This window comes from Epargyreus clarus, unplaced genomic scaffold (genome assembly GCF_041222505.1).
Source record: "Epargyreus clarus isolate Ecla_fem2 unplaced genomic scaffold, WU_Ecla_fem_2.2 ptg000003l, whole genome shotgun sequence".
NCBI classification, from domain to species: Eukaryota; Metazoa; Arthropoda; class Insecta; order Lepidoptera; family Hesperiidae; genus Epargyreus; species Epargyreus clarus.
The window spans coordinates 18,635,925-18,652,606 of NW_027332211.1; the positions used below are offsets into that span (position 1 = coordinate 18,635,925).

The window sequence follows — 16,682 nt, forward strand, 5'->3', positions numbered from 1 at the left end:
GCTGAATGTACTAAAACACTTCAATAACAGCCAAAAAAGATAAAGGGAAAAGTTATATTTATTGTGTACTTACGTATAAGCACAAAATTTTAGGTAGAGCAAAACGTAAGCAACGTGATCCAGAAATAAAAATGTGTGTTTACACAGCGAACGGTTATTTTGAAAGCATGTTGCCCTATGTTATTGTGAAAGAACATTTTAATGCAACGCTACAAGTAACTAATGCGACCTCTTAACCTCATTACACGCCTTTATTCTAATTGCCACTTAATGGCCGGCGTGCATAAATCACGTGGCGGCCCCATCCCCCCCACTCCCCCCACTGCCGGGCCCCTGCGCAACGCCGCGCGACTACAATTAACGCACGTTATTACCGCATATTTAACGCCGCTCCGTCCCGCTCGCTTCATTAAATGCAAGCAGATCGCCTCCTCTCTGAACATTTCTTCCGTATTGCTTTAATTTGCTATTAATTGACGGTTTCACACAATCTTAAAGAAAAGGATTTCACTGAAGATTTTTCTTTACATTAGAATGTTATGAATTTAAAAAATGTTTCGTTGCAAAGCTGTCATGTTCAGCTTAGCAATTGGTTTAGAGCTAATTAATCGCACACTACTGAAATTAGGTACTTTGCGGTAATTTATGTGTGTGTTACAGTTTACACTGTGGTATTGTACTCGTATTTCACAACGTAGTTCATGAGAGAAGTAGAGCTTGTCTGTTTTATTTTGCTTAGTTTCTCGAGGACTTACAAACACGAAGTGTTCCATCCTAGGCCTCCGCGATAAGCCCAAGTAATTATTGATATAATATTCATTCATTAATAAAATAAAAACAATCTCATCATTATGATCTACCTAGACGAATGTAAACATTAATTTAATGCCGCACGTGAGATACCAAATCTACGATAGCTCTTTGTTACAATGAAAATTCTAAAGCTTGATCTTGAGCATTGCAAACTAGGGCATTACCTCGAGAAAGCGGCGACCGTAAATAAAAAGTATAGTAATAATTGAATAGAGTCGGCAGCTTGGCGCAGTGTTTCAGTTAATTCCGTTCTTTATGGGTTCATATTTCCGCCGCGAGCCGCGCCGTTTGGGGCGCTGTGCTAGCGGCCGCCCGGCCAGCGCCGCCGCTGCCATGTCACTTCTGATGTTGTAACATCCTTTTTTTGCCACTGACACTCATAAATATAATTATAACATGGTTTTACACACCTTTTCACTTTAATATATAATAATTGCAAATAAAATTGCCCAAAAGTCATGGCCAGCAATTGGACAAAAAGGATTCCCCCCAGGCGAATGAATCTTTTAAAAGAGTTTTACCGCAGCGGCCTTAATATTCTACCTCTACAGCCTTAGCTACAGTACTGTACTCGTACGTGCAATAGGAAAATATATTTGTAAGCATAATGTTTGTAGCTTTGTGATGCAGTCCTTTTTTTTACTTTGTTGAAATTTTAATTTAAAAATGCTCTCCCAAAACAGCTTCATTTAAGCCTCTTACGGGTAGGCACTTTATGAACGCTGAAAAGCTCCCCACGCCTTTTTCTTTATTTTCCAATTTGGACCGCTCGCGTCGTTCATATTACACGCCGGCTACGCGACAGTCGTCTAAAGCAACTTTATATTTTTTACTTTACGCTTCCCTGCCGACGTAAACCCCGCTATTTATTCGTTAAGTTCGAAACCGACTTTGACATAGATTTGTGTTTACCTTTGCAGCGCCCGGCGTTTCGCCTCGCTCCGTAAGAAATACGAAACTGTCGAAACGGTGCGCGGAGCACGGAGCGCTGCCAAATGTAATTGGGTTTTGTTCGAGAGCCGCGAGTAACGGGGTATCGATTGAGAATTCCATTAGCGCGACCAGCGCAAGAAAGTTGTGCACTACGCAGGATTAATGGTGCAAAGTGGTAGCGAGCGAGAACAGGAGCGGAGCGGCCGGCGCCGGGGCACAATGCGCCAGCTTGCAGGCACTTTGTTTGCCGGTTTTGTCCGCGGCCGGGGCGCCGCTGGCCTCGCCGCAAATTGGTTTAATCGGCTGCTCTTTGTTGCAGCGAGCACGGGTTCTTGCGACGGGTAATGAGGGATCCGGCGCCGCTCGCTTGCGCTAATACGATCTATATTAATCGCTTAGTACTTAGACGTGCTTAAATGCCTCGTTCTTGCATCTATGTATTTAACTTCATTGTCGATTAAATATACAAATTCAATGATGAAAATCTTGATATTATATTTACTCTGTAAATACACTGATTTAATGCCCCCATTACGGTTTTATATGTTATCGTAATTTATTCCTACTTAAAGGATGGCATTAAAAATGAACCGGCCGAGCTTTACGATTTCATTTGTATAAAACATTTACATTTGCGGCGGCGACGCTCAGCGTTGGCAGCTCGCCACCGCTCAAAGGATTCCAAAGAAGAAACGCTCACAAAATTATTACAAAATGTATTATTTCTTATGTTTATACCGACAGGTGTACTGATAGTGCCAAGTATGCTGTTATTTTTCATGTATAGATAATTTAATTCTATGATAAACTTCCAGCTGAGCTGAGCTCTACTGACTACGTTTTTCTTCATAAACAATACTTGTATTGCATACATTATTGCATCTACATTTTCAAGTTTGACTATTGGCGTATTTCCATGATAAAATACATTTACTTATTGCCTTAATTGCAGCTTAAGAGCAACATTTACTAATTAGAAGAGTAGTATAAGATAGAGTAGGATAATGAGGATGATGAAGGTGTAACGACGTGATAAGTGCCTCCAGTGTGCAATGTATCAAGGCGAGTCGTTAAGGGGATTGGCGGGATTCAGGGTTAAGCATGCTCTTGTAACTGAGCGAACTCGGGATAATGAGGCCGCGCTGCAAGCGCCCCGCCTCCGCCCCCGCCCCCGCCGCCGCCTCCGCCCCGCGTAATGTATGGCGCTCATGAATTAAGGCGGCCAGGACTTATGCAGGCGTCCGGGTGAAATCTTTCTTAATGGCGCATATAAATTTGCGCGGCCGTGCAGCGGCGCGCGGCAGCGCAGCGCAGTCGCTGGCTTTGACCGCATGCGCTGCTCTCCCTCTAAACCGCCTGCACGGTACTTGTGCAACGTTAATACACCTACGTGCTGTACAAGGTAAAGTTACCATTTAGCTGCTAAAAACTAAAATTTCCAAAAATTATATATTTCTAAGGGTTACCTACCAATAGTTATATTTCCAAAATATGTAGCTACTATGTGACCTGCGTACCTACTGACATAATTGCGATGGTCCCTGAGTACCTACTATTAAGTATTTTTATAATATTTTGTAAATAAATGTTATAAAAAGCCATTTTTATAAACGTGTCATTGCACGATAACTACTTGCACAGTACATACCATTTGTTAGATGGGCAAATATTTTAAATAATGTGCTGATAGTTTTTAAATAATAAAATTAAACATTATGCATCTAAAGCTGGCATTACAAGTGCGCATAAATCCATTTTAATGGTCGCGCGGGAAGTTTCTCAATTAGGGCGCGACACCGCCGCCTCCGCCTAGCGCCGCCGCCGAGCGCCGCGCATCGCCTCGGCATGAACTTCGTCCGCCGCCAAATCCGCATACTAAATAACATTATATCATGCATAAATATATCAACATCTAGATATATTAACATCATAAATATAAATATATAGCGCCAGATACATTGATGCATTGGGCAAGACATCCCAGAGTCATAATGCGTAACTTCGCCACTTTTTAAATGTAATATTAATCTTAAATATTCCTATATAATACGATATTTTAAATTTACAGTAAAGTCTTATTACTTACGATGAGCCTGAAACACCTATACTATATAGATATTATAAGAGATACAAATAAGTAGTCGACTCCGATAGAACTTATCACATTTAACCTAAGACAGATCCCCGAGGATCGCGCCGCAAACAACTTTTCTTTATAAATCCATGATACAAAGGAAAGTAGCACATCTTCTGTATTATCCACACAATGGATCGCGCATCGGCGCTGGATTACCGAGCTATCTGCAGATTAGTTTCAGTCAGAACAAAGGACAAATCCTAACTATTTGTCACGGTGTGCCGCCACCCCGAACTCGCTCCTCTCAGCGGGGCAGACGGTCCATTGTGCCGGTGGCCGAGAAACCAATAACTTAATGTCTTCGCACCTGTATCTTGAGACTTTTGCCTCTGACTTCGCGTTTACTTCAACACTATATTGAATTGATGTCATTGTAAAAATTATATAATATTTTTATACAACTCTGCACCGCTTAATACGGTGCCTTGGGAGTCAAACTATAAATGGTTCTCGTATCTCCGAGACTGTTCACTACTAAAACATTGTCTAATCATGGACAATATCCGACTACACGTGAACGTGTCTTGGTTACCACAATTCTTGTTAGAAAAAATATACTTTTAAACTGTACAAATGGTTAGCCTCCACAAACCTACTACTCATTTTGTCTTATTCCACGTCAGTTTTTATAAAAGATGGATGATAGAACATCGGCTCAAAGGCGGCCTCCCCGGGGACCGTTTAAGTAGCCCGTATTAATATTTTTCTCTTCCTCTAACTTCCTCCCTTCACTCTTTACAATCTCGATGCATAACCAAAAAAAAAACCTATCATCCTTTACGCAAAGTAACATCAACTCTGTGTTTATATTGTAGAGCGTATTTTCCTCTAACTATTTGTAACAGCTTTTCCAACGACATCGGAGGAACAAGGTAACACTGTACGTAGTGACAATCTAATTTAAACCCTGCAGCGTCAACTAAATGTTGGAAACTATTTGCCGCGCTGTCGACTAAGGCAAATCCCTTGCCACTACAAAATGTAAACCTGACTTGAGCACTCTTTAAATTTTTCAGTTAAATATCAAAGTCCGCCAACATCAATACTTTGTAGAATATCAACTCTTAATCTTATTGTAATAGTTAATACATATTCGCTATGTAAACTTTAATATCGTACGACAATGTCACCACTCATACGAAACTTTACATTGTTGCAGATTTTTTGATATTTCTTTATTTTGTTCTAAATGCTGTCGTTTTTTTTAGCAGAGAGTATGTATTTAATAAAACCCTATAACTCAAAAAATATTTTTTTGTTTTCAGTGCCGTCAGCCCGCATACTGGGCGGGCCAGACCTGCACGTGGACATCGGCTCCACCATCAACCTGACCTGCCTTATCCAGTTCAGCCCGGAGCCGCCCGCCTACATATTCTGGTACCACGAGGACGAGGTGAGCGGCCGCAAAGTAATTATTCACTCCATTTTATTAATAGAATAAGATGACAATATACAACAAACTGGTCTAATTACATAAAGGGTGCTGGTTTCCCTTGCTCCCTTTGTTTAGATTATCCATATGTAAACATAATGAGCTACAAGTAAGGTTCCGCCGTTTTCATCAAAAACTATTTTTTTATTGTAACAGAACGGTTGTTTAAATTTATTCAAAGTATTGTCCATCACTTGCAACTACTTTTTCCCATTTCTCAGGCAACATTCGGATCCCACGTCTGAAGAACTTCTTATCTTTTGAGGCTATCCACGAATTAACCCAATTTTTGGTATCTTCATATGTTGTGAACTGCTGCTCCGACAGGACATGAGCCATGGACCGGAACAGGTGATAGTCGGATGGTGCAATGTCTGGTGAATACGGCGGGTGCGGTAACACTTCCCAATCAAGTGTTTTCAAATACTTTTTCACGGAAACCGCTACATATGGACGCGCATTTAGGAGAACTACGCGTCATATAGGAGAATAATTTTGTCGTGTGTAGAATAGTATTGAGGGCGTTTGTTCTTCAGAGCTCGGCTCAATCTCATCAGTTGTGTACGATAGAGAATTCCAGTAATTGTTTCGCTCGGATTAACCAACTCGCTACACTACCCCAGCTGATCCCATCAAATACACAGCATGAGTTTATTTCCGTGAATATGCGGTTTTGCTGTCGATGTTGACGCGTGGCCAGGTAATCCCCATGACTTTTTCTCTTTGTATTATCATAATGTATCCATTTCTCATCGTCAGTTACAATACGATGTAAAAAACTCTTTGTTTATGTCTAGCTAGCAGTATTTCACTTAAACATAATCTGCGTTCAATATCTCTCGGCTTTAATTCGTACGGAACCCAATTTCCTTGTTTATTAATAATTCCTAATGGTTTTAAATTATGTGAGACTAACTTCTAATGTTAGAGCAAGTTCCTTTTGCGTTTGAGATGAATCTTCCTCCAATAATTCCTCCAATTCTGCATCCTCGTAAATTTCTGGCCTTCCACTGCGATCTTCGTCTTAAACATCGAAATCACCGTCTTTAAACTTTTGAAACCACTCACGACACGTTCTCTCACTCAAAGCAGCCTCACCATATGCTTCTACGAGCAATCGACGCGACTCAACAGTTGATTTTTTCAAATAAAATAAGTAAAGTAAATTTTCCCGCAAATGAGGCTTAATTGGCTCAAATTCGGACATTTTCAACTAACAAAAATTACATTTTACCAATATGAAGTCAATAATATCAATAGGTTATGTTGTTCTTGAATGACCCAACTAATTTTTAAGCCCGGTATCATCTGCGAAAGCTAACTGGAACTCCGTGCCACACCATCTACATTGAAACGGCAGAAACTTATTTGTACTCCTATATATCATTTCTGAAATGATATCAAGAAATACAATTTTCATTGATTTTAGACCAGTTTGATTCGTGTATTTAGTTAAGTTAGATTATAGTAATAAAGTAAGGATCAACGAAATGACAGTCATTAAGCCAGTCGAAGATCAATCGCCGCCGACTATAATTGAGTTCCGGCGATCAAATGCGATCAAATCGTACGATTATAGAGACCCTTGATTAAGCTTTATACGCTCCGATTAATGTACTCGGGGTAGTCGATTCAGATATACGAGCCAAACTACTCAGCTAATATTGGTAAAGGAATTATAATGATATATCATTTCTCGTTTTCAAGCTTAATTCGTGCACTTGATAAATGATGAACATTTCTTAAAGGTAAAATAGTATAAGAGTGGAATTTTTAATTAAATATGGCATTATTGTAATCAAATATCTGGACGAAAAACTTGGAGTTATGCGACTGAAGCAAAAAAATACATGAAATGATAAATATGGACACACAAACATCGCAAGATTGCACAAAAGAACGCACACAAAGAACGCATTGCAGAATGTACTTTGAGAATTATCTTATTAAATAGAAGACTTAAGTTTAACCCAAAATTATTAACTAATTTGTGATAGAATCAGTATTAGGAGTGAGGATAACATCTAGTGCAACCAAGTCCCTGATAGGGACGCCGAGCGTCGACGTCACTAAATTAAGACGATCTACTTTCTGATAATCTGGCCTTCCCGTTCTATATAAAGACTGTAACGATGCTACACCTATCTATATCTCCACTGTCTCTCTGTAGATAGCATGCACTCTAAAGTACAATATATGACTGACGGAGAACCCATCCCCGGCCCTAACTTTCGGGATAAGCTTCCCATGTCACGTTTCGGTATCCAGGTGTGACTGAGTTACGCGCGCCTCTCTCATCCATCATTTTCGTAATTATACAAATATTCCCAATTTGCCAAGTTCAGCCCAGTTTCAGGTGCTCTTCGAGTAATTTATTCAGAGCCTCGGCCAAGGACGGCGGTACCCACCGTCTTCTTTACTAATTATATTGAAACGCGCGACGCCTCACAATGAGCCAATCTGTAAATATAAATCTTCATCTCAAGAGTATATGTTAATTTAGTTTCAAAGAGGATTAAACTAAATTTTGGATTTAGCTCATGGTAGTTAAGCTTTTTAAAATAGCTATATTATTAAATAGTATATTTTAATAAGTACATTATTCTAACAGTTGCGGTAAGGCATCTGTGATCAATAATACTCGTAATTAACTCAAAAATAGATTTTAATTCATTAAAGTCACACCTGCAAATAATACCAGCTGAATTTACCAAAGGTTTCCTCGGAATTTTTGTAAAAATATATCAATGGTATAACCCCGAAAGTAAGGCAGAGAAAAGAGGCAAATATCATATCGGGACGGCGGGATCAGCGTCACAATCAAAATTCCCGAGCGTCGTCGACTACAAATCAAACATTTCGCTAGTTTGTTGTGTGTGTTGTGTCCCCACGCCCTGGCTCACTTCCTTATTCGCGTTTCCGAATTTAAATAGAGGAACAGGATGACATTTTGACTATATGTCACATGTGACTCTTTTATTAAAAATAAAAATTGAAACTTCAATTGGCTACATTAATTTACGAGTACCTATCGAAAGCTTAACGACAGTCATTTCTACTTAGAATTAAGCACCAAGTTACGAGCAAGCCAAATAACACGACGCTGATAATCAATTTGTTCTCTGAAACAAATATTGAATTCTGTGACAAATAAATTCTCAACACTTAAGGCGGAAATTGGGCGAAATCCATCAGGAATTCCCCGGGACCCCGCTGCAGCGCGACGGCCGGCGATGGCGAGCGACGAAAATGACTTGTATTAGCCAGAGCTAATGGGCCAGAGCCCATTCATTATTATGATTGATATTATTTGGAACGACTCTCTTATGTATTGATTATCCATAAATTATTTCATCATACACTTAAACGCTGGAAGAAAAGTAAATTTAAAAATGGTGGTCAAAAATGTTTTCAATGTAAGGAGTATTTGTGTAGGAACACTACACCTGATTTGATTAAAGATAGTAAAGTGACACAATGATTCTCCTATCAAATGGGTTTCATGTTATTTAATAGGTATGAAAATAAACTAATGTTAACTAAGACTAATCTCTTTGAATTATGAAATAAATCTTAAATTTTTAATCATCTCGCTTATAGTGGAATGCTCTTACTATAAGTGTCTGCTACGAAACGGTTCGATAACGTATTAAATAAACATTATATCCAAAGTGGCACGAATGTAACTAATATTGAAAGTTAAATTAATCAATCACAAATATAATTGGTGGTGTAACCGAATGGCATATAACTAATGAGAGCATAGACGGGGCGACTCAAGAGACTCGACGTATTATTAATTTGTAGAAATTATAATATATAATTGGAAACCCGTAACAAGCTTACCGAGTGAGACGATCCCTACGTATTGCCTTCTAATTAGCAAATAAATACATGAACGACTTTGTACCGTTTGATTGATTTTATAATAATAGTAAATTGGCTTGAGTCTAGATGTCTCTTGTTTAATTTTTCAGTATTATTTAATAATATATTTAATTAAAAAAATAAAATTACATTTACGTAAATATTGGGCTAAAAGGGAATCTCGATGAAAGGTCATTGCACTTGTGTTTATGCGAGACGGTAACCGTGCCCCTGTAAAAATTTTAGTGTTATCTTTTTCTCAAAACGCCTTAACAAATGTTATTTCAACGCAGACGTGTTAATAATAAATAAAATTTATATTCCAGTCGCTGACTGACTGTTTGATGTATCAACTCAAAAAATAACGTCTAGTCAAAAAATTTTGTTGACGTCAAAAATATAAATGAAGAAGAATGAAGTTAAAGTTGTATAAGTATTATCAACTTTAATTGATCCAAGTTGTGGACGTGAGCCTCGCGATATTAGTTCCGCGAGCCGCCGCCCTGCATGCTAACGCGCCACTTGCGCCACCCGGGGGATGCCTTTGAGATAAATCACGAAAATTTATAATTGAAATCCTTGTCAACCGCCGTAATTACAACTCGATATTAATTTGAAATTACGTCAAACGCCAAATTACCTTCGATGACATTTATAAAGGAACGTTCCGAATTCCGATACTATTTAATGTAAAACGTTATATTTTGACAAATCCATTCTTATTATGCTTATTTTTATAAAAGGTCAAATTGAAATCGTTTTTAATAGGAAAAGCTGCAATAATATCAAAACATTTTGCTTATTTACAAAGAATTATGACGTGAAAAGGACGTAAATAACGATCTGGAATGTAATTTAATTTGTTGCTTACAATAAAATACATTCGTGTTCACATGTAGACATTCCATTCATACATTCCGTTATGTAATACGAATATTTTGTTTGATAAAATATTAAAGAACAATAGCTACGACATTATTTTGTTCTGAGAAAATGCCCAACGTGATAATAAAATAACATGTTTACTTCTCATGTCACTAAGATGTGGACGATAAGATAAAAAATCTATTGCTTTTTATAGCTTACATGCTAATTCGAATAAATAGCAATATTGCGAAGTTAGAGTATTGTGACAAAAAACCTTTTAGTTATTATAATTAGACTAGAATTTGCTGTATAGCAACACAAAATAGGAAACCGCCGCTTGTATAAAAAGGATAAATTCATGTTGTAATCACTACTACTGCTAACTCATAATCCCGCAGGTCAAGAAGTTGTATGACTCCTGAATTCTATGAAATCTCTTATTAAAGTCAGATATTTAGTAGTGATTATTCTTACAGTCACGGACTGACTTACTGCAGATACATCATATTTCTCATATTACTTCAGTTATTACATTATTGTATTTGTATACTGGTATACATTTGTAGACATTTTCATGTTTAAAAAGCTTCTTGACCGCCGGTTTTTATCTGATTGCAAACAGTAATTATTTTTGTATGTCGGTAAGCCTCAGTTTTGAGCACGCCCTGCAGCCCAAACAACGTAACGGATTCTAACATATGGGATGTCGTTGGACTCCTCTTAATTGTGAGAGTGTCATAGGCTACATTTTAAGCAGTCGAGTTTGTTACATTTATAATAATTTTTAACTTTGAAATTATTGATGGATATCTAAATAATAATTTAATAACCGACTAACCACAGCATCGTTAGTTGTCCATAATTGCACATAACTAACAAAAGAACGAACGCCCGCGTCCCCATACCGTACTGTAACGTGTAACGTGTAACGTGTGCCGTGTGAGCGGTTATGAGAATGCGGGCGGGTTGTGTGTGAAGCAGGTGATATCGTACGACTCGTCGCGCGGCGGCGTGTCGGTGGTGACGGAGAAGGGCGCGGCCACGACGTCGTACCTGCTGGTGCAGGACGCCGCGCCCGCCGACTCGGGCCGCTACTCGTGCGCGCCCTCCAACGCCGAGCTCGCCTCCGTGCGCGTGCACGTGCTCAATGGTAATGTATTCATACCGCTTTGTCTCTTCTCCACACTAGCGATCAACCGCGAACAACAGCGTGGCTAGCGCTTCCCCAACTAATAATGTTAATATGCAACCGCTTGTAATTGAACGCACTTAACCGCCACAAAATGAAGAGATGCATCACGGTTAGCCATCCCCACAATTATCCAGTACTACGCGAGAGCGGTTAGTTTATAGGATACGAAAGTGACATTACATCCGAATCTGACGAATTTTGGAAATGTTTCCACTGCTATGTTTCAGATATCGTTATTTCATTGACTAACATTTAATCTTTAATTTATTATCCATCTTCAAAATTCCTACTCTAATATTTAGAAGATTGCACAACAATATATACATGTAATTTTAAATAGAACCACGCGATATATTCGTTTAGCCAAAACTCTACACTTCATAGCATCCTATACTATATTGTATAATATGGAACTATGAATAAACAAAATTAGTAATAGTGTCCAACAGTAAGATATCCTAACAGAAAAATGTAAACCAATAAATAAACATGGAAACACTAACTTCATGATCGTTTCTGGAGCAATAATATCGTCCTCGCCCCACTTCTTATTATTTCCATGCGTTCAGTGGTCCAGTGGGTGCTTTGACCTATTTTTTCCGAAGACGAAGCACCTTTCACTTAAACTGCAGCCCCTAATGGCATTGCTTTGAGGGCAGCGACCGTCGAGGGGTCATTTGTAACGATGCGTCAATTTACACTCGTTTATTTTGTTATATCTTTAAGTACTGCTTCGTTTAATATTTTGATGCTTTTATTAGAAGCAGTACAATTTTATTTACAGACATACCATTATCATGCATGTAAATTATGATGATGACATTCTATACCCTTAGTAAGAGTTTTTACGTTTACTCTTAAACTTTCAACGTTTATCAATCAGCTCATACAGCGCCGCCGTGGACCTTATCGGAACTGACATTTCGCATTTTGAGTTTTGAATAATTGAATAGTCAATTGTAACGACAAATTAATTTACAAATATAAATAGAATGCATTTATTTTTAATTTAATTTTGATAGCGTTACAGTTCCGTGTTTGAAACTTATACTGCGGTCACTTAGTTCCGATACGGTCCACGTGGGCGCTGTATGCGCGAAATCGTAAACATCGAACGTTTTCGCGCAAACGTAAAAACTCATGCTAAGGGTACTAGTCTAGATGGCAATAGTAACACAACGTGTATCGTATTGTAGCCAATTACAAAATATATGTAGAGATGTTTGTTGCTACGTGGATGTGTGTCGCGTGCAGGCGAGCGGCCGGCGGCGATGCAGACGGGCTCGGCGGGGCTGTCGGACAGCGGGCGCTGCGTGGCGGCGCTGCTGCTGGCGGGCGCGCTGCACGCGCGGCTGCTGCGCGCGCTGCTCGCCAGCTGATGCCGCCCGCGCCTCTGACTCTCAGTGTCCCACAGTGATTACCCTCGATAAATGTTCTCGTACATCATTTTATCCGGCGAAGACTTAGTTTTCGCCTAATTAAGTACCTAATGAATAAACTTATTTAATGACGTTAGAGATTTTAAAGTGTAAGGTTTTTATGACGAGCGGGTGATGTGTAGCGTCGGATCGCTGTGATTAATGTTCGTCACGTTTCGTCGGCCGTTCCGGGGAGGGCGGGTCCGGGTCCTCCGACATGTGCGTGCTTGTAAATTAATTAACGTCTTGTAACGCGGCCCGACGCCCGCCGCCGCGTCCCTTGTAAGCGTTTCAGCACGATGTTCCGCACTGCCGTCTGCATAATGGATTAACGTTAAACTATTCAACGTTACCCGATGTGCGTAGGCGAAAGGTACCACTTTCGAACTATGCTAAATTTATTAATATACAATAATTAGTCATCTACAGCAGCATAATATAAGGTAATTTATTAACTATACATGAATTATTTTGTACATACAGCAGTGTTGTCTCGTCATTCGATTCGTTCAGTGCTCGGCGACGCTCTCCGGAACGATTGTCGACTTACCTTTGGTTTGTAAATCGTATTTGTTGCTCCTCTAGATACTGTAAATACCATTTGTTATAAGGAGCAGATTTGTATTTAATAATAATGTATTTATAAATGTGAATCGTCGTCGCTACCTGCGACGGAACATGTGGTCGAGAAATAGCATAAAATCCTATAAGTGCTACATGCTGCAGCGGAATCATTCGACTAACGATTCTCAACGAATTTTGACTAAGTTAATTAATTAATACAACTTATAGCTCAACCTGCAGCCTTTCACATACACAATTTGTAAAAAAATATTACAATTTAATCTGTATCAAAACTAATTCTTTCTACGGAGTAATTATTATCATTTCTCTTTGAAAGTAGCATCTTGGTTAATACATAAAGTGTCACTGAATATTGTATGTCTAAATGTTACAATTGTACCTATTAAAACAATCAGCTAAATAGTTCTTGTTTCTAGCTGTAATTTTTATTTAATTAAAATCTGTTTAAAAAGCAAACTTTTTTCATACACGGTACACACCGTGATAATTAGCATACATTGGATGATACAGTAAATTTAAAAGGCCATAGACACACAAACAATGTCTGAACACTCAATATATCACTGTTAAATTAATTACAAAAGTACTGGTAATAATGTTATGGGATGTGGGAAGTTGGAAAGTCCTCGAAGACTTCAAGGAACAAAATAATTGCTAACGACTTGGAGAGGTATACCGTATAATTATTCACGCAATTTATTCACAGATGTTTAAACAAAATCTATAAATATTTAACATAAATTATGAATAACAATAATATTTCAAGGCCACGCCAGAGGGATACAACGAACCCAATTAGACAAACGATAGAGTTTTCCCTATATTTCTGACTTTCCTCATTCCTAATCATTGACAGTTTTAAATGCCGTTTGAATAGCCTCTACAATATTTATTATTTTACAGTAACAGATCACGAATATTCAGTTCTGATTTATTTTTTATAAAGTAATAATATTTGAAGTATGGGTGAAGCCGGTTGTAATGCCACCTACACACGGCGTCTTGATCTTGACGGGGATATCAACTGTTCTAACAAAACACAGATAGTGCTCCAGAATTGTTTGATATTTGTTATTGAGCTTTATTCAATATTATTATTTAAATATAAGCAGCTGAGTTTTAAAGTTCATATACTTAATGAAATATTATGAATACTTGAGTGCTATGTCTTTACTGATGATTTAAGTCACGTGTAAAATCACTGTTCGATGCACTGATCGATCTATTTTTGCTTTCCTTTTTTAATTGAGGACGATGAATAAATACAAATTTCGGTAATTATTCACCCCCTAGTAGTTTAATGTCAATTCGATACCATTAAAACGAAAAGGATGATATACAAAGTGGTTTGGTAACGTGAGTTGGGAAAGCGCGTACATAATATTTGTTCTCCTCACAAAACTTTCCAGACAAGAAACTTGATCTCGTATAATGTATAGGTAATATTTCGCCCACTTTGTGACACCCCTCGAATAAATATATTTTGCTTTACATTATAATATCAGTTTGTATCGAGGCTTTACAACCTGGAGTACCGGCTACGTTGAAGTATCTTGTTTTCTAAAAAAATATTGAATCGTATTCCAAAGAGAAGCGTACATTTTTCACATTTTGCAAATATAAAACGGAAGTTTTTTTTATTTTCTAAAGCAAGTTGTAGCATTATGCATTTATTAAATTTACACCAAAAATATAAATTAGCGTCAGAACAAATCCAGAATAAGAATAAGCACTCAAAAGTAAGTTGCTCGTCGCTCTACAAAGAAGTGTAATTTTCAAAATACCTCACTGGAATTTTCGTCATGTTTGAAACATAGACAGCTTTAAAAATATATTTCATGAATTTTTCAACACAGAACGCTACAGATAAATCTATTTTCCGCTGATACTAGTTGTCGTATCTCTTGTTACATCCGCTCCGCCCCGTTTCTTTGTCGGAGAATGTTCGCGATTTTCTAAAATAAATACAGAACTGAATGTTCGATCTGGAAGTAGCGGGAGTGATTGTGAACTACTGCGAGCATTCTATTGTAAGTTAGTGTTAAGTGGAGGCTAACGGGCACCGAGCCAAGCCTGTCGCTGGGTAATTTGCTAGAGGTGATTTAAGCCTTTGTGAATCCACGCAAGATTGAGCACGCGTATGAGTTATGGGCGTTATATTCCGTATAGGCTATATTGAGTGTTTGTCTACTGGGTATCAGAAGTTATTCTATAAAACTTTGATTACAATCCTTTTCAATGCAATACCCGTACGAAAACGAATAAAGTCAATTAGGTCGAAGAAATATCTTTGAACTGTTGTTAATCAAAAGTAGAGATATCAAACATAGGTACCTATTATATTTTTGGAATTTCAGATTAAATATCGACATTCAAATAAAACGTGTAACAGAATGGAGGCGGCTCGATTTGTGTGCCGATCGCGTTTTATTGGGCAAGTTGGTCGCGGGCGCCGGGAACTATGCTCATTTAGTATTTACCAAAGTTGGACAATTAAAACATTTAATTACGCCCGGTGGGCCGTTTTCAGCGTATTTTAATGTTATCAGATCGTCGAGTCCTGAGCCTGAGAGCCTAATATAATAGATCCCAAGTCAGTAAATAACAAAACTTTGAAAGCAAAAGATTATAAGGTTAAGCATTACAACGTAGGGTTAACCGGAATCACCGATGATTACTTCATATTGCATTAATTATAATCGTCAACGATTTGATGTTTTTTTTTCATTTATAAAAATAAAAAAGTACATTGACTTTTATATCTTCATGTTATTTATATGTATTTACATATAAATAACATGAAGTCTTTATTAAATCATTGCTATTTCAAATAATCATAATGGTGGATAAGAGTCCGCATCACATGTGCTATGAACGCTACTAGACTGAAAATTAACTTACTCTGAACACGAGGAGTACGTATGTCATAACGATACACAGGTAGCTTAAAATAAAAGGAGAATATTCATACATTTCGTGCCACAGATTACCGGATAAAAATGTGTATTAATATTTGGCTGACGTTTCGACAGCGCGCACCTGTCGCGGTCGGAATTGCGATAAACCGGCACGCCTCTTATTCGCCTATTATCTGGCTTAATAAATGCGAAACATTGCCGGTTTATATTGAAAATTTGAATATAAATTCTTATTATTTTATTTAGCACATAGGCGAAGTTTTATCACATACAAAACGTATGACGCAATGTTAGCTCTGACAGATTCAACTGTAACTCTCATGTAGAAATACTTTTTTGAAAGAGAGAAAATGAGGCTTAAGGCTTTCGTCGACTACGCTACTATTTTCAAACTAATAGGGACATATCCATACCACTCATCTACCAATAGTCCACTAGTGAAATACGCTCGATATATATTATATGCAAGACTGATCCTGCTACCACAAATACCTTCGATATTAGCATGTTGGGAACGCGA

The 16,682-nt window shown here is 38.0% G+C and overlaps 1 protein-coding gene across 3 annotated transcripts in view; it reads left to right on the top strand.

The window, feature by feature from the left end:
• The window catches only part of LOC140756562 (zwei Ig domain protein zig-8), a 468,720-nt gene extending 454,768 nt beyond the window's left edge, over positions 1 to 13,952 (top strand). Inside the window, exons 5-7 of one of the 3 annotated variants that reach the window (XM_073092088.1) lie at positions 5,149 to 5,291; positions 11,028 to 11,199; positions 12,496 to 13,952. In XM_073092088.1, the coding sequence (XP_072948189.1) occupies positions 5,149 to 5,291; positions 11,028 to 11,199; positions 12,496 to 12,620 (440 nt within the window). In that variant the 3' untranslated portion in view covers positions 12,621 to 13,952. The remainder of the gene's footprint in view (positions 1 to 5,148; positions 5,292 to 11,027; positions 11,200 to 12,495) is intronic. The other 2 variants (XM_073092097.1, XM_073092105.1) reach the window with 2 other exon arrangements.
• The last annotated feature ends 2,730 nt before the right edge of the window (positions 13,953 to 16,682 follow it).